General features: G+C 62.8%; 2 protein-coding genes across 3 annotated transcripts; one reads left to right on the top strand and one right to left on the bottom strand.

Moving 5' to 3' along the window:
- Nucleotides 1-3,821: 3,821 nt before the first annotated feature.
- SOX18 (SRY-box transcription factor 18) lies at nt 3,822-7,616 on the bottom strand. Its single transcript, XM_026503958.4, has 2 exons — nt 7,157-7,616; nt 3,822-6,965 (listed from the first exon to the last, which is right to left on the bottom strand). Exons 1-2 carry the CDS (start codon nt 7,512-7,514, stop codon nt 6,160-6,162), a joined length of 1,164 nt encoding a protein of 387 aa, XP_026359743.1. The 5' UTR covers nt 7,515-7,616; the 3' UTR covers nt 3,822-6,159.
- TCEA2 (transcription elongation factor A2) lies at nt 4,886-26,484 on the top strand. Of its 2 annotated transcripts, none has more exons than XM_057312406.1 (10): nt 4,886-4,974; nt 21,554-21,616; nt 21,948-22,053; nt 23,091-23,181; nt 24,300-24,430; nt 24,673-24,729; nt 25,107-25,261; nt 25,329-25,475; nt 26,000-26,071; nt 26,268-26,484. In XM_057312406.1, exons 2-10 carry the CDS (start codon nt 21,563-21,565, stop codon nt 26,274-26,276), a joined length of 822 nt encoding a protein of 273 aa, XP_057168389.1. In that variant the 5' UTR covers nt 4,886-4,974; nt 21,554-21,562; the 3' UTR covers nt 26,277-26,484. The 2 variants fall into 2 exon arrangements, with proteins under 2 accessions (XP_057168389.1, XP_026359744.1); XM_026503959.4 differs by lacking the exon at nt 4,886-4,974 and adding an exon at nt 18,431-18,608.
- Nucleotides 26,485-26,704: the final 220 nt, after the last annotated feature.

Below are 26,704 nucleotides of genomic sequence, written 5' to 3'. Positions count from 1 at the left end.
AGCAGAGGGAAAGCAGGGGTGCCCGCCCAGACCCATGGTGTTCGCTAGCGTGTTCAGCGCCGAGACCCCCTTTGTGGCTTGTTCTCAGGAACCGCTGGGTGGATCCAACCAGAACCAGCGGGATGGAGGGACATGACTGGAGACAGAGCCGTGGGCCCGTGCTGCATGTCCCTCCTTGCTGAGGTCTGGGGCATGTGGCCTGAGCCTGGTTCTCCCCCATAAAACAGGGTTTCTGGGGCACGCGCGTGGTCGGGTTAGGGCCCGCACCCAGTGGTGTCCTGTCCAGTGCCTGTGCTTCCTCAGCTGCTTCCGGGGGGGGGGGGGGCCTGGGTCCCAGAAGGAGGGGCCGTGCCAGGGTGGTAGATGGGGCCGCAGGGCATGGGCCAGGGTTGTGCAACTTCCTGAAGCCAGGGAGCCAGACCCCCCATGTGCAGCGCCAAAAGGAGGGGGCCAGGCCGACTTTGAAGGGTAGCCTGTGTCCCACAGCCTCCCCAGACTGGGAGCCTTTGAAAGAACATCTGGAACACGGGCGACTGGCAAACTAGACTCTGGATTTGAAAACCAAAACGTTAATCCTGACTTTGCCGCTTGTGTGTTCCCCACCCCCGCACACATGCTCCCCTCTCCCCACCCCCACTTCCTACCTCTGCCTCTTTGCAGGCTGCCGAAACACATGGGGCGGGGTCCGTGCCAGCCCAGCGTGCTGACCCTTCTGAGGGCCGCCTGCCTCTGCCCCGCCCGGCGCCTCCCTCCACGTGCCCTCCCTCCACGTCTCGCCCCACCAGGCAGCCTGACTGAGCCGGGGGAGCTGGTGGGAAAGATGAGTGTCTGCCGTGCCTAGACCCCGGACAGATGCGCTCCCATGCTCCTGGGGCCGTGGCTGTGGGACAGGATGTGAGTTAGCCGGGCCCGCATCTGGCGCTGGGCGCCGAGAAGGCCCGGGGCCACGCGCAGGCTGGGAGGAAGCACCTGCTCCCAGACCTGAAGGGTGGGCTGGCCTTGCCTGGCACGTGGCCCTTGCCTGTGAGTCTGCCTGTGGGGTCTCCCGGCCTGCAGGTGTGCAAGGAGGCGGCCTGCACCATCTGTGGGTGGTGTGGGAACAAACAAGGCCCCCACTCCAGGAAACAAAGCAAATACTGGGGGGTGGGGGTGTATGCCAGGTGCCTCGGCCCATTGTCCCTGCCAGAGGCCTGCAGGACCCTGGGGGGCTCCCAGGGACGGTCCCCATCCTGTCCCCTCCCTAGGAAAAGACGCAGCTTTGTAAACACAGAAGCAAACAACAACCACCATCCCCCCAAACCCAGTGAAGCCCACCTGCCCAGCCTTCCTCCCAAGAACCAGCAGGGATTCCACACTGGCTGGGGGAAGTTAGTCCTTGTTTTGGGGGGAAATGGGAAGGTCAGGACCTGGGAAGGGGAGTGTATGGTGGGGGAGGTGGGCCAGCCTGGGATTGGACACTGGCCCCTGGGCCACCTCTGGGCCGTGGGTGATGGTGGTTTTTTTTTTTAAGTTTACTTTTTTTTAGTAATCCCTACATCCAACATGGGGCTTGAATTCACGACCCGGAGATCAAGAGTCGCAGGCTCTTCCCACTGAGCCTGCCGGGTGTCCCTGAGCTGTGTCTCGATGGGACCTCTGCTCACATCTGGGGAGCGGCACAGCCTGGCTCCCAGGGGTCCTGTCACTGGCCTTCTCGCCTCCATAGCCCACTTGTGACCATCATTGCCTGGTGGGGAGGTGGCCAGGGCTCCTCGCCAGGTGAGCAGGCCCCGTCCTCTGGTCGCGCCCTGCATCCCCTACTGGCCGGTGCGGGGCGTGAGGCCAGGGGTCCCCGGCTGTGGCCCAAGATAAGCGCCGCGCCCGCGGCCGTTTCCTGCACTTCCTCGCAGCACTGCCGCCGGCACCCCTTCCTGTTTTCTTGGGCGCAGGCTGGCAGGAGCGTGGGATAGGGGGCGGGGTCCTGCTGCACAGGTTTGGTAGCGAGAGCTGGGGAACAGGTCGTGGGGCATGAGGCAGGGTGGTGGGGGACAAAGCGGGGTCGCAGGAGGCATGTGGAGGGCGGGGAGCTCCCACCATGCCGAGCTGGCCTGTTGCATCTAGCCTTGCTTCCAGGCAGGGCGAGAGGTGGGGAGGGAGTCCGAGCGGGCCTGTGGACACAGTGAGGAGGAGGCTTGGCATTCCCACCGCTCTCTCGTCAGTCCTGGGCCAGGGATTCCCACACACCTGTCCAAGACTCTCCGTGGACTGAAGCCTTGTCCTTGCCCCCCCACCCCCCAGCCTGGGGCAGGAGTGGGGTAGGCTGGGTGGAGGATTGAGCCTTGGGCTTGGCTGTTGGTTTTGCGGGTCTGCTGCTCTGGACTCCCCCTCTGGGAGCAGCTGCTCTGGGGTATGGCGCTAATGTGCTTAGCCTACCTGCTCAGACCCTGCCATTAGAGACAGAAAACTATGTAATTTTAATGAAAACATATGTCCACACAAAACCTTTGTACACGAATGTTCACTGCAGCATTATTCACCTCGAAAAACAGGGAGACGATCTCAGCGCCCGTCGGTTGGGGTGGTCTCATCACACAGAGGAATATTACTCAGCCTTGCAGAGGAATGAGGGACCAACATCGTGGATGAACCTTGAAAACGTTACGCTCAGTGAACAAAGCCGCATTCAAAATCCATGTATTGTATGATTTCATTTCTGTGAAATGTCCACAACAGGCCAACCACAGAGAAGGGGGCTGGAGGCGAGGAGGGCTGGGGGGCCACCCCCACAAGTGAGGAGATGGGAGAACGTTGGAATGAGAGGCACGGAGGCCACACAGCCCCACACACTTCTCTCCAAGTACTAGATCCACTGACCTTGATGCCAAAATCCTACTTAGGTTTTGTAGAATGTGAGCTGAGTGGCTGGATGGCCTAGAGTGCTTGTCCAGTTGAGTGGGGGTGCTGCAGGCCCATCCCTGCCTGCCCAGCATGGCCTCGTTGGGGTCGGGCATATGAGCACAGCCTTGGCCCTGCTGTGTCTCTTGGTAGGCTCTGTGGCTCGTGGTGCGTGTCGTGTCCCCAGGTGTGTCTCAGGGGATGAGCACGTCTATGGGGAGAGGGTGCACTTAACCTGCTCCCAGCCCCAGCCTCCCTGACCTCCTCCCTTGGGCTGTTTGCTGGGGAGGGTTCGACACCTGGGCCCAGGTCCTTCCAGGTCCAGTCTGGGTCCTGGGTGTGGGAGCTGAGGCCTGTGCCAGGCAGGGCTGCTAGAACTTCCCACCAGGCGCTAGGCCACCAGGGTCTGTTCCTGGCCAGCCTGACTCAGCGGGAGCTGGGGGTGGGGACTTCCCTTCTTTGACCCTCCTGGAAGCAGGTGGGTGGAGCCAGGCAGGGGAGCGGTGGGAAACCTGACCCAGGGCTGGAGCCACCCAGGCCCCGGTGGGGCGGGAGGGGGGGGGGAGCTGTGGTTCTGCCCAGGACGGCTGCTCTGTCCAGACAGGGCAAAGCCAGGCCCCTTGGAGAGCTCCCTAGGCAGGGCACGGGGCAGGGGTCCTTTGAGGAGACCCCTACCCACCCTTCCTGTGCCGGCCCACCACTGCTGAGGAGCTGCTATTGGAAACAGCTGCTCTCTGTGGGAGGCCCTCTCATGTTCTGATTCTGCTCCTGGACTCCCCCAGCCCCTGGCGATGGGGACTTCTCCAAACCCGGCCCCCCACTGGCCTCCTGCTGTGCCAGAGGGGCTTCCAGGCAGCAAGCCCCTCTGCCTTCTCCCTACTGACCCCAAGGGGCCTGGAAGGGTGGACCCTCTGGGTGGGATGGGGGTGGGGTGAAGAGCCCAGAACAGAGGATGGGAGAATATTGCTCTAGCCTGTGCCAGGAAACAGGAGAGACACCGCTGGCTATGTCTACTTGTCTGGAACCTTTCCCTGTGTGTCCGTGGGTGTCTCTGCAGGGGACTACAGGTGGGACAATGGACAGTGCCTCCGCCCAGGCAGGGAGGTCCTTAGTGGGGCTGTTCACATGGCTGTAGGCAACGGGACAGGCTGGGCTGGTTCTGCCTCCTACCTGCCCTGGCCAGTGGGTGGAGTGAGGGGGGAGGAGGTTCCATACCTGGGTGAGAGGCTCCTGGACTCTGGCTGCTATGGGTCCCCACAGCGGGGCACACTTTGGCTTAGCTGACCCGGGGCTCTAGGGGGTGGGTCATCTGTCCCCCCACTAGGGGGCAGGCCCAGAGCAGAGCAGGAGTTGGGCCATGAGAGCTAGCGATGTACGCTCAAGGGTCATGCACATTTCTCTCCATGCATGAGCCCAGGACTCAGCCCCGGGGGCCTCAGAGCACCAGTCCCCAGACCCATGGGAGACGTGGCTGGACTGGACCACCTTTTCCCGTTGTGCCTCAGCGTCCCTGCCGTGCATACTTCCTATTCACACTTGGAAGGGGCACATGGTGTCCTTGGTGTCCTGTGGGCTATTCCTGCCTGTCCGCCCACCCTGGGTGTCTCTCTCCACTTGTGAGTTCATCCTGCCCTCTTCAGCTTGTCTGTTCTGTTCTTCTAAGTCTCTGTCTCTGTCTTTGAGTTTTCTGGACCTGGCTGCTGATGGGGCGGGGAGAGGGGGGGCAGGTGCAGCCACCCCACTCTGCCAGCTGAGGTGTGGAGCTCCTGCCAGTCAATGCAGAGGGAGGGTACCTGTAAGAACAGCCCCACAGCCTGTTCACTGCCCCTGCACACTCAGGCAGCAGCCGCACATGTGCGGACACACGCACATCCAGTCCCAGACTCACTGCACAACTGTGTGCACACAGACACAGACTGTCACTCGGTCATCCTCCTGGGTGCTCCCATGGTCACATGGTCACGGTGTCACAGTGTCACACCCATGCTCGGAGCCTCCTGTGCACACACAGGCCTGGATACGCTGGCTCACCTGCAGTCACGGAGGACAGGCAGCACCCTACAGAACCACACGGCTCACAGACACAGAGCAGACTGAGCTGTGAGTGACTTTTCCACATCAGGGTGTCAGAGCTCAGCTCCCCGGTTAGGGGCTGGGGACCAAGGAATATGGAAAGAGGGTGTCCAGTTATGCTGCAAGTGGGGAAGGGCTAGAGTGAGAGGGTTTGGGAATGGGGGCCTGAGCCTCCTTGTGAGGTCATTGACCTTCTGTCACTGGGCAGAGCCTGGAAAGATCACTGTGGGGAGCAGCATGGCTGTATGGTGCTTCCCCTTCTGGGGCCTCTGGTTTAAAAATGACAGAAGGGGCCCCAGGGTGCCATGTCTATTAATAGGTGTCAACCCTGCCCATCTCCTTTGGAGAGGAGAGCCCTGAGCAGTAGTCCCTGGGCTTGAAGAAAGTTTTAGTTGTGTATTTATTTTTATTTTATGTATGTATTTATTTATTTAGAAGAAAGTTTTAAAGAGGAGACGAAGATGACGAAACATGGGTGGGCACGTGAGGGGATTGCTGACCTCTATTAGGCTTCAGTTAAAATGGGGGGTGGGACAGGAAGGGAATGGAAGGCTGGGAGGGTCCGGGAGGGCCCACACCTCATGCCTCCCACCAACTCGGTCCGCTGAGTAGCCTGGAAGGATGGAGAAGTGGGTGCTTTGGGGCCCAAGCTGGAGGGGCTCTCGGGGGGAGGGCAAATCCAGGGTCATTGGGTGTACTGCTCCCCTTTCCCCCAACGACCACAGACTCGGGTGTTCAGAGGAAACAGCGAGTCACTTTATTGTGGCCTCGCCTGGCCCGGGGGCGACCCAGCTCCTGCTCCCCTTTTAAAGCAAACAAACAGTGGTATTTTTCATATTTAGAAAGCTTGCTACATCGGTGCTTTTGGTCACTGAAACCCCTTGGAAGAAAAAGTTTAAAAGTTTAATTAAAAATTAAATATGTTGTATCGAGTATATAAAAAGGCAAAGTAAAAAATACAGCCTGGTTCTAGAAAATAGACTGCAAGGAAAGAATTAGACGCTTCAGAAACTTAACCCTGGCGGGGCCAGACAACAGGTCCCAGGCCTGGGCTTCCTGGAAAAGCCCCAGGACATGCGGGAGCCGCCCTTGCAGGGCGCCCCAGAGGAGCCGAAGCCTGCGCCTGCGCCTGCGGGAGAGAGCGAGCAGGAGAGCGCCGCGGTCCAGTCGCGCTAGCTGCGGAGGAGACGGAGACGCCGCGCCGGCCGGGCCCTAGCCCGAGATGCACGCGCTGTAGTAGACCGCGCTGCTGGCGTCGGACAGCGCCGCTATCAGGCTGCTCTCCTCGGGGCACGACATGGCGCGCGGGCCCAGCTTGGCCAGCGCCACGTGGTACGGGAGCCCGGCGGCGTCGGGCCGAGTCCGGCTGCAGTTGAGGTACTGGTCGAACTCGGTGAGGTCCACGTCGGCCCACAGGTCGGCGGCGGGCCCCAGCGTCTCGGCCCCGTCGGGCGGGGGGGCCTCGGGCGGTGGCGACAGCGGGCCGGGGTACGGGCCCGGTGCGGGCGCGCCCAGGGCGCCGTAGTAGAGGCCGGAGAGCGGCGCGGCGGGAGCGGGCGCGGTCCTGAGCGCCTCGGCCAAGGGCGCACCATAGCAGCCACCGGGGTCCCGGGGCAACTCGGAGGGGGCGTAGGGCGCGCGGAAGGCTCGCAGCGCGCAGTCCTCGGGCGCCGCGGGTGGCGGGAAGAAGGCGGCCTCGCCGGGCTCCAGGCCGTCCAGCGGCGAGCGCTCGGGCGTGGGCAGCCCCAGGCCATCGAACTCGGCGCCCAGCGGCGGCAGCTCGCGGAAGGCACGCGCCGGGCCAGGCGCCGCGGAGAAGGGCTCGGGCGGCGGCGGCGGGGGCGCCAGGCCCGGGAGCAGGAGGCCGGGCTCCAGCCGCCGGGCCTTGCGCGCCTGCTTCTTGCGGCGCGGCCGGTACTTGTAGTTGGGGTGGTCTCGCAGGTGCTGCACCCGCAGCCGTTCCGCCTCCTCCACGAAGGGCCGCTTCTCCGCCGTGCTCAGCTCCTTCCACGCCTTGCCTGCGGGGCCGTGGGCGCGGGTCAGTGGGCTGCCGTCGGGCGGGCGGCCTGCCGGGCCCGGAGTGTGCCCTGGGCGCGCCGCGAGGGTGGGGCGCGGCCCCCGCCCGCCCTGGCCCACCCCTGCTCTAGGTCTCTCCTCCCCCGACCGCTCACCCTTCCTCCCCGCCGCCCCCCACGCCCGTGCCCCTCACCCAGCATCTTGCTGAGCACCGCGTTGTGCAGGTCCGGGTTCTGCTGCGCCAGCCGCTTGCGCTCGTCCTTCGCCCACACCATGAAGGCATTCATGGGCCGCCGGATGCGCGACTCGTCGGCCGCCTGGCGCTCCCCGCGGCCGGCCGGGCTGAGGCCATAGCGCCCCGGCTCGGGGCTTCGCGTCGGGCTGCGCTGCGGGCTGGGCGGCGAGGCGGGGGCGGCGGGCGCTGCGAGGGCGGCGGGGGCGGCGGGGAGGCCGCGCGGCTCAGCGGCGGCCCCGGGTCCCGGGGCCCATGCACAGTCGCGGCGGGCGGGCGGGTCGTCCTGTGCGCCGTAGCCGGGCGGCGATCTCTGCATTCCAGCTGGGCGCGGCCTGGGCGGAACGGAGCGCGGGAGCGCGGTGGGTGGATGGTAGGCACTTCGGGGTCGGGCGCGGAGGGCAGGGCGGACGGCGGCGGAGACGGCGGTGGCCTCGAGCCGGGTGGGCGCCCAGATATAGCGGCGCGGGGCCAATAGGCGGCTGGGCGGGCGGGGCGGGGCGGTGTGGGGCCGCCCCCTCCCCGGGGGCTCCCTTTCTTCTCGGGCCCGCCGGGTTCCGCCGCAGCCCCCTCCGCGCAGCTGCCCCCGCACCCTCTCTGAAGGAGGGACCCCCCCACCTCACCCCGAGTGGGAACGGGCCGCTGGTGTGGGCTGGAGCTTGGAAGGGGGCGTCCTCATGGGGGCTGTCAGACTTTCACGCGCTGCCGTCCCCACCCACGGAGTCAGACCCCCGGACGGTAACCGGGGGAGGGTGGCTGCCCCCTCATGAAAATACATTGGGAGGAGAGGGGCGTTATTTTGACCCATGTTCTTGGGAGGCTTTCCAAGAAGCCTTCTTGGGGTCCAGCTCAAAAGGAGCGGGCACTTTGGAAAAAGGGCCCTGTATCTTGGGGGAGCGTGTTCTGGATAACCGCAGGACATCTTGTCCCCGGCCCTCCACACACATGTGGAATTTTCACCACTGGGGGTGGTGAGCCTCCCCGTCTGTCCATGGGGTTCAAGAAGACGGACTTGGTGTCCCCTCCATCACTCCCAAGCCCACTCCAAACAGGGAAAACCTCAGCGCTGGATGCCCTGGACCCATACCAGAGGGCAGACGAACCACCAGGGAAGGTGCGGAGCCCCAGGCCTTGTTCCCCCTCTCCAGGGCCTGTTGGGGTCAGGGGCTGGGACCAGCAGTAACTGGCTGCCCTGCCCAGCTCAGGCCACCGTTATCACAATAGACTGAAGCCGGATCCAGGGTTGGGGCAGGTGGAGGGAAGGGGGAGCCCCTCCCCTGGGCCTGGGAGGGTTTCCAGAGGAGCTGCCAGCCTCCTGGAAGTTGGGGAGGGGACCTGGGCTCCAGAAACTGAGGGATCTCCCCCAGGACTGTTTCCCTACCCTTCTGCTGAGGATGGAGCTCCTGGGTGTGGGTTCCGCAGTGGTATCTGAGTTCTCCCTCCCGTACATCGATTTATAGCCTGGAGCTGTGCAGCCCTCCTTCCCACCCCACGTTGGGAGCTCCATGGTGCATGGCCGCAGGTGTCAGTGACCCTGGCCTTGTGTGGCCAGAGGCTCTCAGTCCCCTGGCCCTTGGAGTGCTGCTCGGCCGCAGAGCCAGGGCTTATGAATGGGGTGGGTCCTATAGCTGCCCCCACTGCTCCTGAGCTGCCCCCAGTGACCCTCCTGGTTTGAGGAAAGGCCAGCACCCCCACGGGGTCCCTCGCCCTGAGGGCTCTTGGGCGTCCATCCTGTCTGTACATGGGGTTCTGTCATGTTGGGTCTTGTCCATCAGCTGGAGGAGTAAAGCACTGGGTGTCCCAGACTGGCACCCAGACGCCCCGGGCCTCCCAGCTTCATTCCCGATGTGGAGCCTGGGCTGGTGTACTGGGGCGGTCAAGACAGCAGCAAGTGGCTTCTCTGGGTCTAGGGGAAGATTCGCCTTTCCTGGGAGGCAGGCAAGAATGGGGGGCACTGGAGTGGGCAGGTGCACAGTCCTCTCCCAGTGGTGCCAGCTCCTGCTCGACCAGTATAAGTGGGTGGACTGGGCACCCTGCAGGGGTGGGGGGAGAGATGTGTGAGGGAGACTGAAGGTTGAAGAATGGGTTCAAGGAGCCAGCACCTGGTAGAGACTACCTTTGTCCTTCTAGGTGTGGTCTGGGGTTACCGGGGCCTGGCTTAGCCTGGGCAGTAGCTGGTCTGGGATGGTGGTCACTGGGGCTTGGGAAGGAGGCCTAGAGGGTCTTCCACTGCAGCCCCCCCCCCACATTAGGATAGATTTTTGGTTCCCTTAGAGGCCCTGCCTGGCCCTCTGCAGCTCCTGCAGCCCAAAGTTGACCAAGTGGCCCCAAATGCAGTTGTGGGCATCATCTGGCATTACCTCACCACTACAGCGCTCCCCCCCCCGCCCCCCCCCCCCCCCGTGAGCCGCCTTGCCTGGCGCCAGCCAACGACCCTCCCTCTTGACAGAGCTGTGCTACTCAGGTGTCCAGCTGTCATGTCCTGTGGGCTGAGGCTGGGCAGGGCAAGAGGAGAACCTGCCTGGACTCAGGCTGTCCTCCCGTGTGTGTGCTGCCTGGTAGGGGTGCGGACTGTGGCTCTGGCCCACTGTCCAGATGGGAAGACGGTGGGAGTGGGGACTGCCGTCGGGGTGGCCCTGACCTCAGAGGCATAGGGCTGGTGTGGGTGTGGTCAGCTGTGCTGGGGGGAGGGGCATGAGCTGTATGTGTCTGTGCGTTTGTGTGTGGTCCGTGTGTGTCTGCCAGAGCGTGGGGTGAGGTGGGCTCTAGTGGTGCCGTCTGCCCAAGGCTTCAGGAGCCAGGCAGAGGCTGGGCTCTGCTGCGAGATGGGGTCCCACAGGGTGTAGAATGGGTTTCCTGCTCAGTGAAGTCCTCACCCTCAGCACCCACCAAAGGAGGGGTCCCCAAGAGTGGGCCCAGCTCCATCCGAAGTGGGGGTGATTTGTGATTCGGGGGCATTTCTGTGCCTCTAGAACCCACCTCTGGCTGGCCTGGCCCAGGCTGGCTACTGCCCACCCTTATGGGGGCCCTGTGTGCAGCCCCCAGACCCCCCAGACAGAAAGTTGGAGTAGAGGGGCAAGCTTTCTCTGCAAGTGTGGGGCTGGGCTGAGTGTTGAGTGGACACTGCCCTCCCTGGCCTCCACCCACTCCCTTGCTCAGCTAGGACCAGACCCCCAGGCTCTGGGTGAAGCCTGCAAAGGATGTTGGGCGGTCCCGTCGGTGGCTCTGGGTGGGGGTTGGCTGGGCTCTGGGAGTGGCAGACCTCCCAGGCGCTGCCCGGGGCACAGACCTCACAGGCTCCCACCCACCCAGCTCTGGCTGCTGCAGGAGCAGGAGGCTGGGACCAATTACTGAGTCCCTTGGGTCCAGACCCTCCTTGTCCTGGAGGGTGGGGGTGGGGTCCCCATCAGACACAGGTCCAGGTGGAGGGGAGTTTTCTGTCTCCTGAGACCTGGGCTTTGGAACTGGGCCGCTCAGTTCAGACCCCTCAGGGTCCTTGAGACCAGGGCTCTGGGCCTGGCCCTTGTCCCGATGCTCCTCCTTCAGATTCCGCCGCAAGGGCTGGGGCAGTGCAGGAAGGCAAGGTGCAGGGTCCGCCTCGACCTCTGTCCAGGGGTCAGGGCTTCTGAGGAAGCCGCCCAATGGCCTAGAAGCATATGCGTGCCTGTCCCTCCCCGAGTGACGGGCCTGGTCCAGGTGGATGCTGGGACTCATGCTCCGCCCGGTGCCTTCTTGCTGTCCGCCCCAGGGTGCTGGGCCTGGTGTGCACAGAGCCCCTGGGCTTCCAGAACACTGTGGGCCTTGCTCCTGGGAAAAGGTGGTTGGGGGCGGGGACGTGTGAGGGAGCAGGCACGGCTGCCTGAGCTCACGGCAGCAGCCGTCACAAGGCTTGGGTTTGGCATCAGGGGGTAGTTTGCCAGCTGTGCAGACCCGAGCGACACGCCGAGCTAGGTGTTTGGGAACTAGGGTCAGTAGGCTCATGGGGTGTCAGACTGGCTGAGGGTCTTGAGCAGAGGGGGTGGGTGTGGTGCTGTCACTTGGGCATTTTGGGCGTGTGGCGAGGACAGGGGCCGGCAGGACTGAACAGGTGGGGGCTTCTCTGGGTGGAGGGGCACAGGGCCTTGTGGGTGTGAGGGGGGTGACAGGGGAGCCTTGGGTCCCATGCGGCAGGAGTGACTTCTGTGACGTGCCAGGTGTCGAGGGCTGCTGCACAGGCCAGGGTGTTGTTCTCGCTGTGTTGGGCTGTTGGGCTCTGTGAGCCCTGGTGGGGGCGTGGTGTGGCCGTGTATGTCCTGGGGGTTTCTGCGAGCTGTGTGGGCCCCACTCAGGCTCAGCAGGGGCTCCATGGGAACCAGGCTCTAGGTTTCCGTGGCAACAGCAGGGAGGAGCCAGGAAACGCCAGCTCAGGAAGGAAGGCCACAGCTGTGAGGAGGGAGCGAGGGCGCCAGACACTCTGTCTGTCCAGTCGTCCGGCGGGCTGGGCCTGGAGCTCCTGCCCCCAGCTTTGCCGCCCCCGCCCCGCGTGCTGCCGGATCTGGGCATGGCGCAGCTGCTGCCACGGCTGTCTTTATTCAAATCAGGGGGCCCTGGGTCTGGGTCTGCAGGTGTCCTAGTCCTGTAGGAGCTGTGCCCTGCGCCCCTCAGGGGCTCTTGGAAGAGGAGAAGCGGGGCTGTCTGAGTGTTCTGCATGGGGAGCCATGGGTGTGCGGGGCAGTGCCCATCCTGACCTCCCTGCCTGGGCTGGCCTGGCCTCTCTCTCTCCTGCCAGGCTCTGGTGACAGTCCTCAGCTGTCCTGGGAATGGTGCAGGGAAGGAGCAGAGCCCCCAGCGGGCCCTGCAGCTGTATGTTTCTTTTCTGCTGCTGCCCGAGCTTTGGTGGCAAGTGGCTTTGATGGTCCAACAGCTGGGACCGCCAAATGGGCTGGGGGGCAGGTCTGTGTTCTTGGGGACCACCCATCCCTTCTCACTCGGGGCAGGAATCATTCATTCATGCATTCATTTGTTTGTTATTGAGTGCCAGCTATGAACTCAGCTCTGTTCTAGGAGACAGTGAACAAAACAGCCCCAAGTCCTTGCCTGGGGAGGGGGTTCCCGTTCTGGTGGAGAGGGACAGACAATCAGCAGACCCACAAACAAGTCAGAATATGGGGCTTCAGGCTGTGGTGTGTGCTCTGGAATATGGTGCTGCCAGTTGGGGAAGAGGGAGGGGCTGTGTCGAGGGTGCTCGTGGCCTGTCGCTTCATGAGATGACTTTTGAGCCAACCCCGAAGGGAGCATGTCAAAGAGATGAGGGAATACCTGGAGAAGAGTGTTGGACACAGCGGGAGCTGTACGTGCAAGGGCCCTGGGGCAGAGAGGGGGTGCTGATGTGTGGGAGGAGCATACGTACAGAAGGGAGTGGACAAGGAGCTCCGTGAGGCCTGGGAGGGTCTTGGGCTTTTTCTCTGAAGGATAGTTGGTGATTTGGGAGGGTTTTGAGGAGAGGAGGGTGTGAGGTGACTTAGCTCTCCCCAGTCTCAGCTTAGCTGCTGTGTGGATTTGGGCCTGGGCAGCTCAGGAAGGATGGACTCACCACCAGGAAAGAAGGGGAGGGGGACTGCTCCTGCAGCGGGCCTGGCTCCTCAGCCAAAAGCTGCCTCCCTGAGTAGTTTTCAGGAGGACAGCAGGGTTGGTGTGCCTGGACCCCTGCGAGATGCTACCTCAGGGACCCCTGGTTTTGATGCCCCGGGAGTCAGACCTCCTCCTTTCACCCATGGCCCTTGACCACCCCACCCCCTCACCTCCCCCCACCCCCGCCCAGGGCCCCTGGGGATGGGGAGGGTGGAGTGGCCGCCAGGCTGGCTGGCAGGGCAGGGAGGGCTGCATTTCTGGGAATTGTGTGGGGGAAGCACATTGTTCGAGCCTGGAGCAGGCCGCCAGGGTTGCTGCTGGCCTCTGGGGGATGCCTCCTGCCTCCCCCAAGTGCTGCCTCTGGGGGAGGGAGCTGGGACCGGGCCAAGGCTATGGGCTGGGCTGGGGACTTTCCTAAAGACGCTACCCTGGCTGGGCAGCTCTTCCCATCCTGCAGACTGAGAGACTGAGGCCCAGAGAAAGGGCTGCGGCAACGGCAGAGCAAGGTATCTGCTGGAGCGTGGGACAGGGGCTCCCGCTGGATCTCAGTCCCTGGTCACTGCCCTGCCTGACTTCAGAGGCCAGGATCCGAGGGAAGCCGCAACCGGGTTGGCTGGGGTCACAGCCCTACACAGCCCCTTGGCGGCCACCGTGGTGGGCTGGCAGGTCAGGCGGACAAGGTGCAGAAACAGCTGGGTACCCAGGTCAGGGCATTGCTGCCTACAGGTAGCAGGGGGTGGGTGGGGGCTTCTGGGGCCATGGGAAGCAAGGTGGGGCTCCATGTGAGTGGGGCAGCACGGGCCTTCCCACCGAGGCCCCTGCCTCAGCCAGAAAGGAAGCACGGATGCGACCTGCTTGGGTCACGGCCGGCTTTGGGCGGGCAGGGGGTGGGGGACGCAAATAGAAAAATAAATGGCCTGAGCTTCCGATGTTTCCGGACTGAGGATGGGGGAGGGGCAGACCTCTGGGCCAAAGGTGTGGTCCAGCCTGTGTGTTGTGGACCTTGGGGGTGTCACTGGGGTGTCCCCAGGTCCCTGTCAGGGCTGTATCCCCCTCAGAGCCCCCAGGACGGGGCCGGGCTTCCCACACGGGAGGCCCCTGAGGGCAGGCCCGAGTATTTCTGCTTTCTGGGGGCTGCCCCATGGGACCCCCACGGGCACTGAGGGAGGGCCCCAGGCGGCGGGCCTGCGGAGTGTCCGGGAGGGCATTCTGGAGTAAGGCAGGTGGGGGGGGGGGGTCTGGGAAGGTGAGCAGTCTGTCTCCCACCCCTCACCCCTTGGGGGCTCCTTCTCTGCTCCTTGCTGATCACTCTCCACCTCTGACCTCCAACCAGGAGCCCCCGGACCTCCGCCCACATACCTACATTTTCACAGCTCAGTCTCCCAACCCCCTGAGGCCCTGCCTTGACTCCCCCCCACCTTGTCAGGTCCACCTGGCTCTCAGCTCTCTGTCCGCCACCCTCTCCTCTGCCTGGGCCCATCTCTGGAGAGGCTGGTTCTAGGAGGGTCTGTGTGTCAGGCCTTCAACCCAGAGCAGCAGGGGGGTCAGTCCTGAGCTGGCCCTCCCTGGGTGTGGGGGTGGGTCCTGTCTTTGGGGCTCCCTTGCTGGGCGGTGGCTAGTGAGTGTGGGTCCCTTCCTTCCCGCCCCCTGCGTGCTATTGTTTTGTCCTTCCTTCGTGAGACGTATTTACTGAGCAGCTCTTATGTGTCCTGGGCTGGGGGTGTGGCACAGGCGGATGGAAGGCCTTGTTTTCCCAGCTGAGCAGTCCTTGGGAAACAGACAGCTCACGGACCGTCCAGGGTGGTCTGAGTGTCCGTGCATGAGGACCCTCGGGTACGGCCGTTGCGTGCACATGCGAGCGTCTTGCCTCCCCTGTGACTCGGGTTGCACGTGGGTATCAGAGAGGAAAGGAAATTCTTCATTCGCGGAGGGGTCAGGGTAGGGTCTAGAAGGCCCCAGCCCTGGGGAGTACCCTGGTGGGGTACGGCCAGGTTTACATAAATCCCTTCCAGGAGAATCCCATGGTTCTGATGCTACGCTCCGGAAGCAGTGTTCTGAGGGTACCGGATGGTCTGGGGGCCCAGGCCGCTCCTTGGAGGAGGACGTTCCCAAGGTTGGGTAGGGTCCGTGCGGGGTCTGGGGTGGGCTGTGAACATCCTGAGCGAGGTTCCAAGGGTCATGAACTCATGAGGGCCCCCCAGACCAGGGACTTCGAAGGTGGGATACTGAGTTTTGGGGTTGGGGGGTGCTGCCCCAGCTTGAGCCCTGGTGAGGGTGGGAGCCCTTGCAGCCCCCACAGATGAGGGCCTCACAGCTGTGGCCAGAAAGGAGTGCACCTCCCCCGGGGGAGGGCGGTGGACACCTGGCTGGCCCGCCGGTCTGTGGCTCCTTCCTGCCACCTAGAGGCCACTGCTCACCATGGGCCACACAGGCCTCGCGGAGGGATCACCCTACCTGGACGTTGGGCTTCCCACTCAGCTGCACGGGGCCACACCCCTTCCGTGCAGGACTGGACCTGCCCGGGTTCAGGGCTCCTGTCACAGGGGAGCAGCTGTGGCCCCCAGGGCTCCAGCTTGGAAGTACCCTGCCTCCTCTGTTCTGTCTACTCCTCTTCCCCATCTCCCGCCCTGCCTGGGATCACCAGGCTCCTGGGATGCCCCACTGCGTTCCCACAGCCCAGTCCTCTGCTGGGCATTCCTCTTGTGGGGGGCCCCCACCTCCTGGCCGTCATCCTTCAGGGGCCCCAGTGTCTTGGCCTCCGTTCATCTGCAACCTCATGGGCCTCAAACAAGACCCATTAGGACATGCCAGGCTCCTTACAAGCTGTCTCTGCGGCCTATCCCTGGAGCCTCTGGAGGTGGAGACCCTCGAGTTTCTCATGGCGGAGAAAGGGTCCAAGGCAGGCAGGCCAGGATTTCCATTATGGTGGTATAGGGGAGGGGCCCTAGTTCTCAGCGGACAGTGCCTCCTCTCCTCCATGTCCTTACTGTGGTGCACATGGGGGCAGTGCAGAAAGTAAAGCTCATAGGGTTACAAAGGAAACCAGTTACAGTAAAACAGTTATCAAAATATTTCCTAAAACGTGTGATATAAACAAAAAAATGTGTGATATAGAAACCTAAGCACTTTTTTAAAATAAAGATTTTATTTATTTGAGAGAGAAAGACAGAGCAGGTGCGGGAGGTGGGGAGAGGGAGAAACAGGCTGAGCAGGGAGCCCGATGTGGGACTCGATCCCAGGACCCCAGGATCATGACTGAGCCGAAGGCAGACGCTTCACTGACTGAACCACCCAGGCGCCCCTGAGGCCTCATTCTTAACCAGCTTCCTTGGTCATGCTTTAGTCACATCTTTGTGGCTTAAACCATTCAAGCAGCCCCACACTGACAGGCATCCCTTACACTAAGTCTCTCGCACAGACTGCGGGACAGTCCCTCATTAGCAGGTCTTTCCAGGCAGGGTCAAGGGTGAATCCCCACACTGGTTTTGCAGGGTGTCTGCCTGCCTGCTCTCCTCCCCAGCACCTGGTGCTCATCTGTCCCCTGGAGAGATCGGATGGGGACTGACCTTGAGGCTGGGCCTTGACAGTGACCTGCCCCAGGGGGCTGTGCTGACAGCCCAGACCCTGCCCCAACTGATGCCTTGGCCAAGGTCAGGTGTCTGGCACAAACCCTCTTGACAACCAGGAGATGCTTCTGAGACACCTGTCCTTAGCTGACTGAGCCACCCAGGTGCCCCTGAGAGGCCTATCCTGATCTCCTCTCTGTCTCCAATCTTAGGGACCTGAAGCTGTTTTGTGTTCTCTTGGACACACACCTCCCTGCTCCGGAGGGGAGAGGCTGAGGGCTCTGCTCCATATTAGCCATGTCTGCCCTGCCTACCCTGTGGTCCAGGCTTTGTCAGAAGCCATGGCTGAGCTCAGCGTCCCAAGATGCCTGGTTGTGGCGGTTGGAGGTCTTCAGCACGACGGCGAATTCGCTCCAAGAAATCCTTGAATCAGCTTACTGTGTCTGTCTCAGAGGCCTGGCTGGGCAGCCTCCATGGATGCGCCCCCGTGGGCGATGGGGGCCAGTGTGAGTCTTTGAGGATGTGTTCTCTGGGGGTCTTGCTGGTGCCTGTTGTGCAGGAGCCCAGCCAGCTCTTGGTTCTCACCAGTCACTGCTTGCCCAGAGCAGGGCTGAAGGGTGTGTGGCTCCGGCTTCCCAGTGTCCCTGGTGTGGTCAGACACTCAGAGGCTGCACACATGCTCAGACCATGGGATTCTGGCCATCTAAGAACTTGCTTGGTTGGGACAGGTCAGAGCTATGGCCCCAGGTCACAGTGAGGGGCAGAACCAGAGCTGGTCTGGAAATGAGGTGGGCCTCTGTCCTGGAAAACCTTGGCTCCCAATAAGGAATTCCATGCTTTTTCCTTATGATTACTAAGTAATTTCACAAGTAACCATGTTTTCCTTTTCACTTTGGCTGCTGGGAAGCTCAGTCATATCTAATTAATACCACCCAGAGTCCAAGGCCTGGTCAGCCGAGGTCGTCTGGTCATCCCATCTGCCACCCGGTCTCACAGTTACTTGGCAGGAATTTCAGTGACTGTGGGGTGGGGCCCACAGCACTAGAGACATCAATTCCCTGGCTTGTACCCTCCCCTAGAATTGTGCCCTGTCCAGCAAACCACTGAAGAGGGGCAGACATCTGGAGGAGACGCTAGCTCCGCCCATCTGCTCCTCCCCAGCCCTCTACCGGCCAGGGCCCTCCCTCCAACTGAGTGCCATCTGGCCATTGCCAGGGATCTCCAGCGGCAAAGGTGACAACTGAACTGCGCATGCTGTGTCCCCTAAGCTGTTCTCAGTGGAGGGTTACCCACCGACGACATTGTGATAGGAGCCCTGTGAGGCCGACAATATTACCATCTTCATTTCACTGATGGGGAGACTGAGGCACAGAGTGGTCAGTGCTTTGTCTGAAGTGTAGAGCCCGGGGTTCACAGCCGGCAGCCGACTCCGGAGGCAGGGGCCTTGCCCACGCAGCCCCTCCAAGTCCCCTGGCACCTTCCGACCCCCGCATCCGTCTCCTGCTCCCTCCCTCCTCCGGGCACCACGCACCCGGGCTCAGAGGCCAGCATTCAGGCCAGAGGGCGCAGGGGGTCCGCGCAGGCTTGGGGGGCGGGGTCGGCGGTTCTCCCGCAGGGTCCGGCTGTCCGGTGGAAGAAGAGGGCTTCAAGCGGGTGGAGACAGGAGACAGACCCGAATGCGCCTCTGTGGGTCCTGCGTAGTCGGACCACCGGCCGCTGCCGGGCGGAGAGTGGGGGACGGACAAACTCGGAGTCGCGTCGGTTCCGGCACGCACGTTCTTGCTTCGCGTTACCGCAGCGCCCTCCGCCGGCTAACCGGCTCGCGCGGGGGCTTGTGGGACTGCGAGACTTTCGGCCCCGTCGGCCTCCGGCGCCAGCCCGCGTCAGGACTACACTCCCCAGGAAGCCATGCAAATCGGCGTGTCTACTGGGAGTTGTGGTCCAGCGCGGGGCGAGTGAGCGCGAGGCGGCGGCCGCCGGAACTACATATCCCATGATGCAGCGCGGCGACCGCGGGGGCCGGGGGTTTGAACGGAGGGTCTCCCGCCCGCGGTAGGGCTGCGTCGGCTGCGACGGGTGCGGGCGACGGCGACGAGCGGGGTAGGGGTCCAGGCCCGGAGGCTGAGGCTGGCGCGGCGGGCGCTGGGGGCCCTGCCCCCGAGGCGATGATGGGCAAGGAAGAGGAGATTGCGCGGATCGCCCGGAGGCTGGACAAGATGGTGACCAAGAAGAGTGCGGTGAGGGGCGCGGGCCGCCAGGACCCCGGGACCCCCGCCCCGCCGACCCCCGCCGAGCCTGCCGAGCCCCCCTCAGGGTCGGGGAGACCACCCGAGGGGCAGGACGAGACCCCGTCCCAGCAAAGACTCCCGGGACGTGGGGAGACCCCCGTCGGTGGCCGAGACCCCTGCCCTGGGCCAGCCCTGCCCTTCACTCCGCACCCACGGCAGAGGCCGCAATCGGGACTGGACCCGGTCCCGGGAGCCGCCCTCTCTGGACTCAGACCCCAACTACCAGGCCGAGACCCCGCAGACCTGAGATCCGTCTCCTTCCTTGCCCCTAACTCCAGACTACCCCCCGCCCCAACGCTACCGGAGCCCGGCCAGCGGAAGCATCCCTCGGTCCCGCCCTCCAGGCCTTGCCGACGCCCCAGCCTGTTCAGAGCTTTCGTACTGGCTGCCCCGCCCCCCGTGTCTTTCTCCTTGTCAGCCTGGCCATCCTCACGGTTCACCCCCACCCCCAGCCCCAGCCCCAGGACCCTCCTCAGAGCCTCATCCCCGACTCAGAGCTCTCTGTCCCACCCTAGGCCTCCCACGTCCTTTCTCAGCCTGCAGGAGTTTGGAGTGAGACTGGACCCCCTTTTCCTCCCCAGAGCTACAGCGCTTCCCTTACCTCTGTTCGGCCTGGGGCTGATGGCCCTCATCATCCCCCTTCACAAGCAGGCCAGAGGCCTTTCCTGGTGGAGAGGCCCCCTTTTTTCCTTGTATCTGCCCCTGCCCTGCAAGAACAGGTTTCCCTAATAAATTCTTTCCCTTCCGTAGCCAGGACTCAGCCGGCAGCAACCGGGGAGTGGGTAGATACATAGAGACCCTTGGGATAGATCCCTGGGAGGTCGGGTGAGCCTGGCCTGGTGATAGAGCCCCTGGCCAGCTGTGCTCACTGTGCTGCCCGGCCTCTGTTGTCCTGTGGCCAGTGAGTCTTTGGAGGAGGCTGTGCAGTGGTCTCTAAGAGGAACTAGGTAGATGGGGTTCCAATTTCAGCCCCTTTTCAGCATAGCCTCATATGGAAGCATCCTTGGTGGGTGGTACCTTTCTTTAGGATGTTGGGAAGGGTCCTGGCTGGCTCCCTGAGAGGCTCAATAAACACAACCTGGTGCCCCCCAGACTGTGAGCAGCTAGTTAGGGTGTTGGAAGAGGCTCGATCACAGGCTCGAGATGCCTGGGCAGCCACTGCAGGACTGTCTGCTTGCTCCGGTAGCTTTGGGTGTTTTTTTGGGTTAAGCAGGCTTGTCCTGGGTTCCCGTTGACCAGATTCTGGACAGAGGTCTACGCTGGCCCCTAAAAGAGAGCTGGCTCCCACTCATTTGTTCATCCAGCAAACAGCAGCCCCCTACACACACACACACACACACACACACACACACACACAGAGAGAGAGAGAGAGAGGGAGGGACAGTGTTCACACCCCTGGGAGGCCGTGGGCAGCACAGAAAAGGGTGTGGGAACAACCTAGAGCTGTTCCAGACATGACCGGAGAAAGAAGCTGCTACCTCTCTTGAAAGAGATAAAGAACACCCCCCAGGTGGGGTCACCCACGGAGGGCAGGGTGGGGTGAGGCAGAGCTGGGGGAAGGTATATCCAGGTGGAAGCACAGCAGAGCATGAGGAGGGGGAGTTGACCACCCTCTGGACCAGGAAGGCGCCTAGAGGGTTTGGGGGTACTGTGGCATGGGCAGTGAGAGATAGCAGACGTCCCAGTGCCTGGGAGGCTCCTTCGGGGATTTGGGACCCATGATTGGGAAGTCAGGAATTGTGTTTCTGCCTCTGGTGTGGAGCCCGCAGAAAACTGATCAGTGAGCAGCACTGTCTTTGGCTCAGACAACCATCTTTTTATCCTGAGGAGGTCACACAGGGCTGCACAGCCTGAGGGGCAGGACCTGCTGGGGGTGAGGTGCAGGGGACTGCTGAGCACAGATGTCACCCAGATGAGGGGGGGGTGGTTAGCGTAGGGCCAGCCCTTCCCACGGCCTGGGCTGCAAGACATGAGCGTGGTTGGGTCAGGTTCCTTCTGCCCCCTTTATGTCAAGGGAAAGACCCCCACGTTAAAACATCAGTGTATTAAGGGAAACATCTGAAGAAAGCAAAGCAGGGGAGGAGGATGGAGGTGTTGCATGGGGTGTGCTCACAGTTTTAAGTAGGAGGGGATTTGCCAAGAAGGTGTCCTTTGAATAAACTGTAAAGACAGAGGGTACAAATCTGTAGATATTTGGGAGGTGTTTCTGGCAGTGGGGGCAGCAGGTGCAAAGGTCCTGGGGCGAGCAACTTCACACTTGGGAACCTTAAGCTGAGCCTGGAGTGGAGAGAGGAGCCCATTTGTGCATGGCCTTGGTGTGGGGTGGGAGGGGCGGAGGGGGGGCTTTGAAGAAACACATGGGAGGTGGGAGGGTCTAGAAGGAGAAGGTGGCTGGCCTGAGGGTTAAGGCAAGGCCTGGAGGATTGATGAAGGGTGGGGCCATGGGACTTGAACCTGGGTGTGGGTGTGGGTGTGATGGGAGTGGAGTGTTTGGCCTCTGCAGGGGCTACTGACCTTGCCCGGGATAACCCCTCTCGGCTGTTGGGTGGGCCACTTCAGGGAGAAGCTGCCCAACCCACCACGAGGGACGTGAGACGGGGGAGTGAGCACCCCTGGGGTACACCTTCACCTGGGTGTGGCCCTCCTGCTGGGGAGGGGCTGCGCTCCTTGGAGCTGTTTCCCCGCAGCCATGGTTTGGTCAGTGACCCAAAACACTGGGACTGAGTTTGCCAAGCCGCTTTCCTTCTCATTCTAGCCCTTCCTGGGCGTCTGACCCCTGGTGGATCTCCAAATTGTTACTCCTTGTGCCCCCCCCCACCCTCTTGTAGAGGAGGAGGCGGCATTGTCCATCGAGACCTGGAAGCCATTTATGAAGGTCCCCCTTCTCCTTCCAGGAGGGAGCCATGGACCTGCTGCGGGAGCTGAAGGCCATGCCCGTCACGCTGCACCTGCTGCAGGTAGGGCCCTGCCTGCCTCCTGCCTGGGACAGCTCCTGGGCACCTGGCCGGGCTTCCTGGCCCCTGCCCCGGGGCCTTGCTTGACACAAATGTCTGTCCTGGAGGAGACGGTCCCTGCCTGTTTCTGTTGCTCAGGAAGACAAAGGGGCATCTAAGGATAACCCACCCTGTTTCTCGCTGAGGCTCCTAGGTTCCACATATGGGACAGTAGCCCTTGGAAGGGGTATCTACCTCACGAGCTGGCACCCAGCCCCTGCCCCTTGGGAGCCTCGGAGGGTCTGTGAGGAGGGTCTCATTGCCATCCCCCCAGCCCAGGCTGCTTGCCTTGTAGTCTACACGCGTCGGCATGTCTGTCAACGCCTTGCGGAAGCAGAGCTCCGATGAGGAGGTCATCGCGCTGGCCAAGTCTCTCATCAAGTCCTGGAAGAAGCTCCTGGGTGCGGGTCAGGCGGTGCGGGCTGGGAGCTGGGGCCCCTCGCTGGTCAGCACTGTGTAGGGTGCTGGCAGTGCTGTCCCTGAGCCAGGGCCCCCTGGGAGTGGGGGTGTTCCAGAACTGGTCCGGGAAGGCTTGGGGCTGGGACGACAGGGAATCCATTGAGAGCAAGGAGAAAAGAACGCTGAAGGCAGTAGCAGGACTGCACCGAGGGTGGCTGGGGGCCCTGGAGGGAGCTGGTGTGGGCGGGGGTCATACAGAGAGAGGGGTCATTGCGGCTAGAGGGCAAAGAGCCGGAGGAGATGTGGGGGGACAGGAGGAGGGGAGAAAGCTGGGGGGCAAGGGAGAGAGGAGGAGAAGGGGGGCATAGGCATTCAGATGGGACGGGGCAGTGGAGGTGGCAGGGATGCCCACCTTGGGACCCTGAGGCCCCCCTCCCTTCCCAGCCTTTCCTGGGCTCTGTCCAAACCCTTGCGAAATAGAGTTTTGTGTCCTGGGTCTCTCTGGTCCTGTGGCCATAGCCTGGGAGTAGGACAGTGTGTTTATTCTGGTGGTGTGGGGAATGCGCCTCACCCAGTGGCCCCAGCACATGCTCAGGCTTCAGGAGCCTTGTGGGGGATGTGCTCGGTGGAGGGCCATTCGCTGTGACCCCCAAGGTCCAGTTGGGGAATGACCACGCCTGGTTTTGTCCACGTCCAAACACTTCGTCTGTGGGAGCTGTCACTCAGTGGGCTCCGGACTCAAGGGTCACTTTGGGCAGATGGGATGGCAGACCCCAGAGAGGCCTCCTAGGTGGCCTGTTTGAGTTGGGTAGGAAAGGGGTGTGGGGGCTGTCTTGGGACCTTCTGAGGAGGAAGGACAGAGGGCCCCCGTGTAGAAGGCTCGGCACTGGGGGCTCGGGTGGGGTTAGGGCGGGTGGGCTAGGGCTGGTGGTTTGACTGAGGCTGTGCCTTGGTGGTGATCTGCTCCCCTCCCTGGCCTGGCCCTGCCCTCTGGTTCCGCCTTCCCCTAGCCAGCCTCCCCCTTTCCTGGCACCTGCAGATGCGTCAGATGCCAAAGCCAGGGAGCAGAGGAGGGGCGGGCCTCTGCCCACATCATCCTCGAAGGAGGCCACCGAGGCCAAGGACTCCAGGTACTGCATCTGGAAGACTGGTGCTCGCCCTCCTGCCTCCACCACAGACCCCTGTCCCTCTCGCTCGGCAGATGAAGTGCAGGATTCCCTGTGCCCTGGGACTGCTGAGGCCATCCGAGGGAACACATCAGCCTTTTCAGTTCCTCGGGAGGGACTTTCCCCCGGGAGCTGTGCCTGGCCTGGTTGGGCCTCTTGCTGCTCAATTCTCTTCCAGAGCTCCTCTGGACCCTGTGTCTTTCCAGCCCCAACCATCTGTGGGTGAGGCTGTGTCCACCCGGCTGCACGGAGAGCCATGTGGGAGCCCTGTGCCGCCATCCTACAGCTCCACGTCCGTGTCCCGGGGTCTGGTTTTCCCTGGCCAGCTCTGGCTGAGCAGCGCCCTTAGCCTGGGTCACACTGCTGCTGAGGCCTTTTCCCCTTGGGTGCCCCAGGCTACAGCATGATGCGAGCTCTGGGGGCACTGAGGCCTCACTGCTGCGGCCCTAGGGAGGGCAGTCATGGAGACGGGGTCCTCACAGGGACAGGCTGTGGCCCATGGGCTGCTTTGGGCAGAGGTGGTGGGCGGCCGGCAAAGGCTGACTTCTAGATTCAGTGTAGTTGTGCAGGGCTGTGGGTTCATCTACCTGTCTGCTCCTTTCCCCCCGGGAGACCCCTGCTCCCCCTGACTCATGTGGGGGTCATGAGACGCAGGGGTGTGAGGGGAGGGCTGGGTAGACTTTGTCGTCAGGCAGCTTGTGGGGAGTGCCCAGCCCTTCAAGAGGCCTCCATGCTGGATGGGGCGAACCCCAACACTGTCTGCCTTTCCCTGGAACGGCCGCTGGTCTTGAGCAGTGTGACCCTGTGCTCTGGCCTCCTGGAGGGCAGGGACCCTTACGGGGGTACTGCCCCCATGGTGCCCTCATCTGGAAAGTATGCCCCACCTGATGGGCCTTACTGCCTCTGGCCAACTGGGCAGACCCCTAGGGCATGCTGGGCCGGACTGCAGGGGGGCAGGACCATGGGCTGCCGTCGAGGTAGAAGAAACAGGATTTGGGGGATTGTGGCTGTGCCATTGGCTTTTCTGGGGACCTGTGTGTCATGGGGGTGCACATGGCCTGAGTGGGCCTGTCTTTCTCCAGCCGCAAGAGGCCAGAGCTGCCCAGGATGCCGTCGGCCCCAAGGATCACTACGTTTCCCCCGGTGCCGGTCACCTGCGATGCCGTGCGTAACAAGTGCCGTGAGATGCTGACCGCTGCCCTGCAGACAGACCGTGAGCGCCCCTGACATGCACCCCGAGTCCTGGGGTGGCCTGGACTCTGCCTGTCCACAGAGGCCTGAGTTCAGAGAGATCTCAGGGACAGCCCTCTCCCCCAGCCCATTGCAGCTGACCCCAGGTGGGGGGCAGGGGGTCTTTGGGGTTACCGGAGCACCTGGATCCTGGGCCTCAGGTGCTGGGCAGGCTGGAAGTGGGGTGCAACGAGTGGAGCGGCTAGTCAGGGCTGCCTCTTGCAGGTGATTATATGGCCGTTGGTGCGGACTGCGAGGGCCTGTCGGCCCAGATTGAGGAATATATCCTTTATGCAGGGGTTTGGGGCCTGGGGGTTTCTGGTAGAGTCGTGAGGACAGCTAGGCCCGGCTTCCCCTGGTGGCCATGGCCTCAGCGCCCTCACTAGGCGGTTGGTCAGTTGACCAGGAGGGCCCTCCCTGGACCTGCTGGGGGACTGATTCTGCCTGCTGGTGGGGCCTGGGTCAGTGGGGTTTTGAACCTGCAGCCGGGCTTCCACTGTGGGGGCCCCACTCAGCAGCCCCTCCCCTCGCTGCCAGGAGTGGGTGGGCAGACTGAGTTGCTGGGGTCCCCTTTCCCTCACCGGCCTCCCTTGGCTGGCCCCATGGGGTGGGTGAGAGGCAGCAGCCCTGGCCTCTGATAGGTCCTTAAACACCGGCACGCATCTTCCGGGACGTGGGGAACACGGACATGAAGTACAAGAACCGTGTGCGGAGCCGTATCTCCAACCTGAAGGATGCCAAGAACCCCGACCTACGACGGAACGTGCTGTGTGGCGTCATAACCCCCCAGCAGATCGCGGTGATGACCTCGGAGGTGAGTCCTGCTGCGGGGCTGGGGGTGCTCCCTGGGCACGGCAGCAAGTCCATGGCTCCTTGCCCAGGAGATGGCCAGTGACGAGCTGAAGGAGATCCGGAAGGCGATGACCAAGGAGGCCATCCGAGAGCACCAGATGGCCCGCACGGGGGGCACACAGACGGACCTGTTCACCTGCGGGAAGTGCAGGAGGAAGAATTGCACCTACACGCAGGTGCGCCCCGGTCACCTGGCCGCACGCTCCCTGGAGCCTGCATCTGCCCCTGCCCCGGGGCTGGGGGGCCGGGTCCACTGAGCCCTGGACACACGCACCATGAATGGTACCGGGACTCCAGAGTCGGCTTTGGGACCTCCTCCCTTGCCTGCACCCCTGGTGCCCAGTAAGCAGCGTCTCGGAGTGGTTTGCTCTGAGCACTAAAATCGGGGGCCCGGCCTCCCCCAGCATGGAGGGGCCCCAATATTGGCCGGTGGGTGGGTGTGCTGTGCTGCCTGGCAGTGGCCACAGGACAATGCTCAGACCCATGGAGGCGGACACTGATGTGGACCTCAAGATAGGTGAGGGGTCCCTGGTAAGGGGAGAACGGCTCACCCAGGGGGTGAGGAGCTACGACGCCAGCACTGCCTGAGAATATGGGTAGCTTCCCCACGTTGTAACTCCAGGAAAGACCTGCATCTCGGGGCCTCCTCCTCCAAGTGGCTGAGTCCCTGGGCTGGGGGTGGCCCCCTCTCACCTCTCAGGTGCAGACCCGCAGCTCTGATGAGCCCATGACCACCTTCGTCGTCTGCAATGAGTGTGGAAATCGCTGGAAGGTATGTGGGGCCTTCTCTGGAGGTGGGTGTCTCCAACCCCCCAGGTGTGAGACCCATGTGACACAAGATGGGGGACAGCCATGCCCAGCCAGCCTCCTGGGGCTTCAGAGCACGTGGGTGGAGCCCCCAGCTCTGCCTCCCGCCCTGCGGGGTCCTGGAGCCCATGTGGCGGACGCCTCTCCTCTGTCTGCTGCAGTTCTGCTGAGCCCTCCTTGAGACGTGTTTGAAGCCTTGGGCTGTGGCCAGCACATTGCCACGGCCTTCCCTGCGTCCTCTGTCGACAGACACCGCTTCTCGAGATCCGCCCTGTGCCCACCTGAACTTCCCCAGAGGGCCGTGTACCCTGCTCCCCCACCTTGCCTGCAGTACACCTTTCTTCCTCTTTCCCCCAAATCATTAAACGTTTCTTTTTGCCATTGTGCTGTTTCCGGCCCTTGGTTCTGGTGGACCACGCACGGTCTGTGCTGTGAGCTGGGTCCCCCCCCCCCCCGCCACGGGGTACGATGACCCCCCTCCTTGGGATCGGGTGACACTTAGGTTTGGCCCCGATGGAGCAGAGGTGGGGGAAGAGCCCGTGGGTCTTCAGAACACTGGGGGCTGACTCTGCCTGGGTGTGCCTGTGGACGAGGGGCA

Source organism: Ursus arctos, unplaced genomic scaffold, assembly GCF_023065955.2.
Source record: "Ursus arctos isolate Adak ecotype North America unplaced genomic scaffold, UrsArc2.0 scaffold_16, whole genome shotgun sequence".
Lineage (NCBI taxonomy): Eukaryota > Metazoa > Chordata > Mammalia > Carnivora > Ursidae > Ursus > Ursus arctos.
Note: the sequence above shows the minus strand (reverse complement) of the source record. Positions and strands in the feature narration are given on the sequence as shown.

What these genes read in the sequence shown, in the direction of transcription:
- TCEA2 (XM_026503959.4), top strand. Translation starts at nt 18,537, where the DNA reads ATGATGGGCAAGGAAGAGGAGATTGCGCGGATCGCCCGGAGGCTGGAC. An exon ending in GTCCTGGAAGAAGCTCCTGG is followed by an intron (nt 22,054 to 23,090) that starts GTGCGGGTCAGG and finishes TGGCACCTGCAG; the next exon opens with ATGCGTCAGATGCCAAAGCC. An exon ending in ACCGAGGCCAAGGACTCCAG is followed by an intron (nt 23,182 to 24,299) that starts GTACTGCATCTG and finishes GTCTTTCTCCAG; the next exon opens with CCGCAAGAGGCCAGAGCTGC.
- SOX18 (XM_026503958.4), bottom strand. Translation starts at nt 7,514, where the DNA reads ATGCAGAGATCGCCGCCCGGCTACGGCGCACAGGACGACCCGCCCGCC. An exon ending in GGTGCTCAGCAAGATGCTGG is followed by an intron (nt 6,966 to 7,156) that starts GTGAGGGGCACG and finishes ACGGCCCCGCAG; the next exon opens with GCAAGGCGTGGAAGGAGCTG.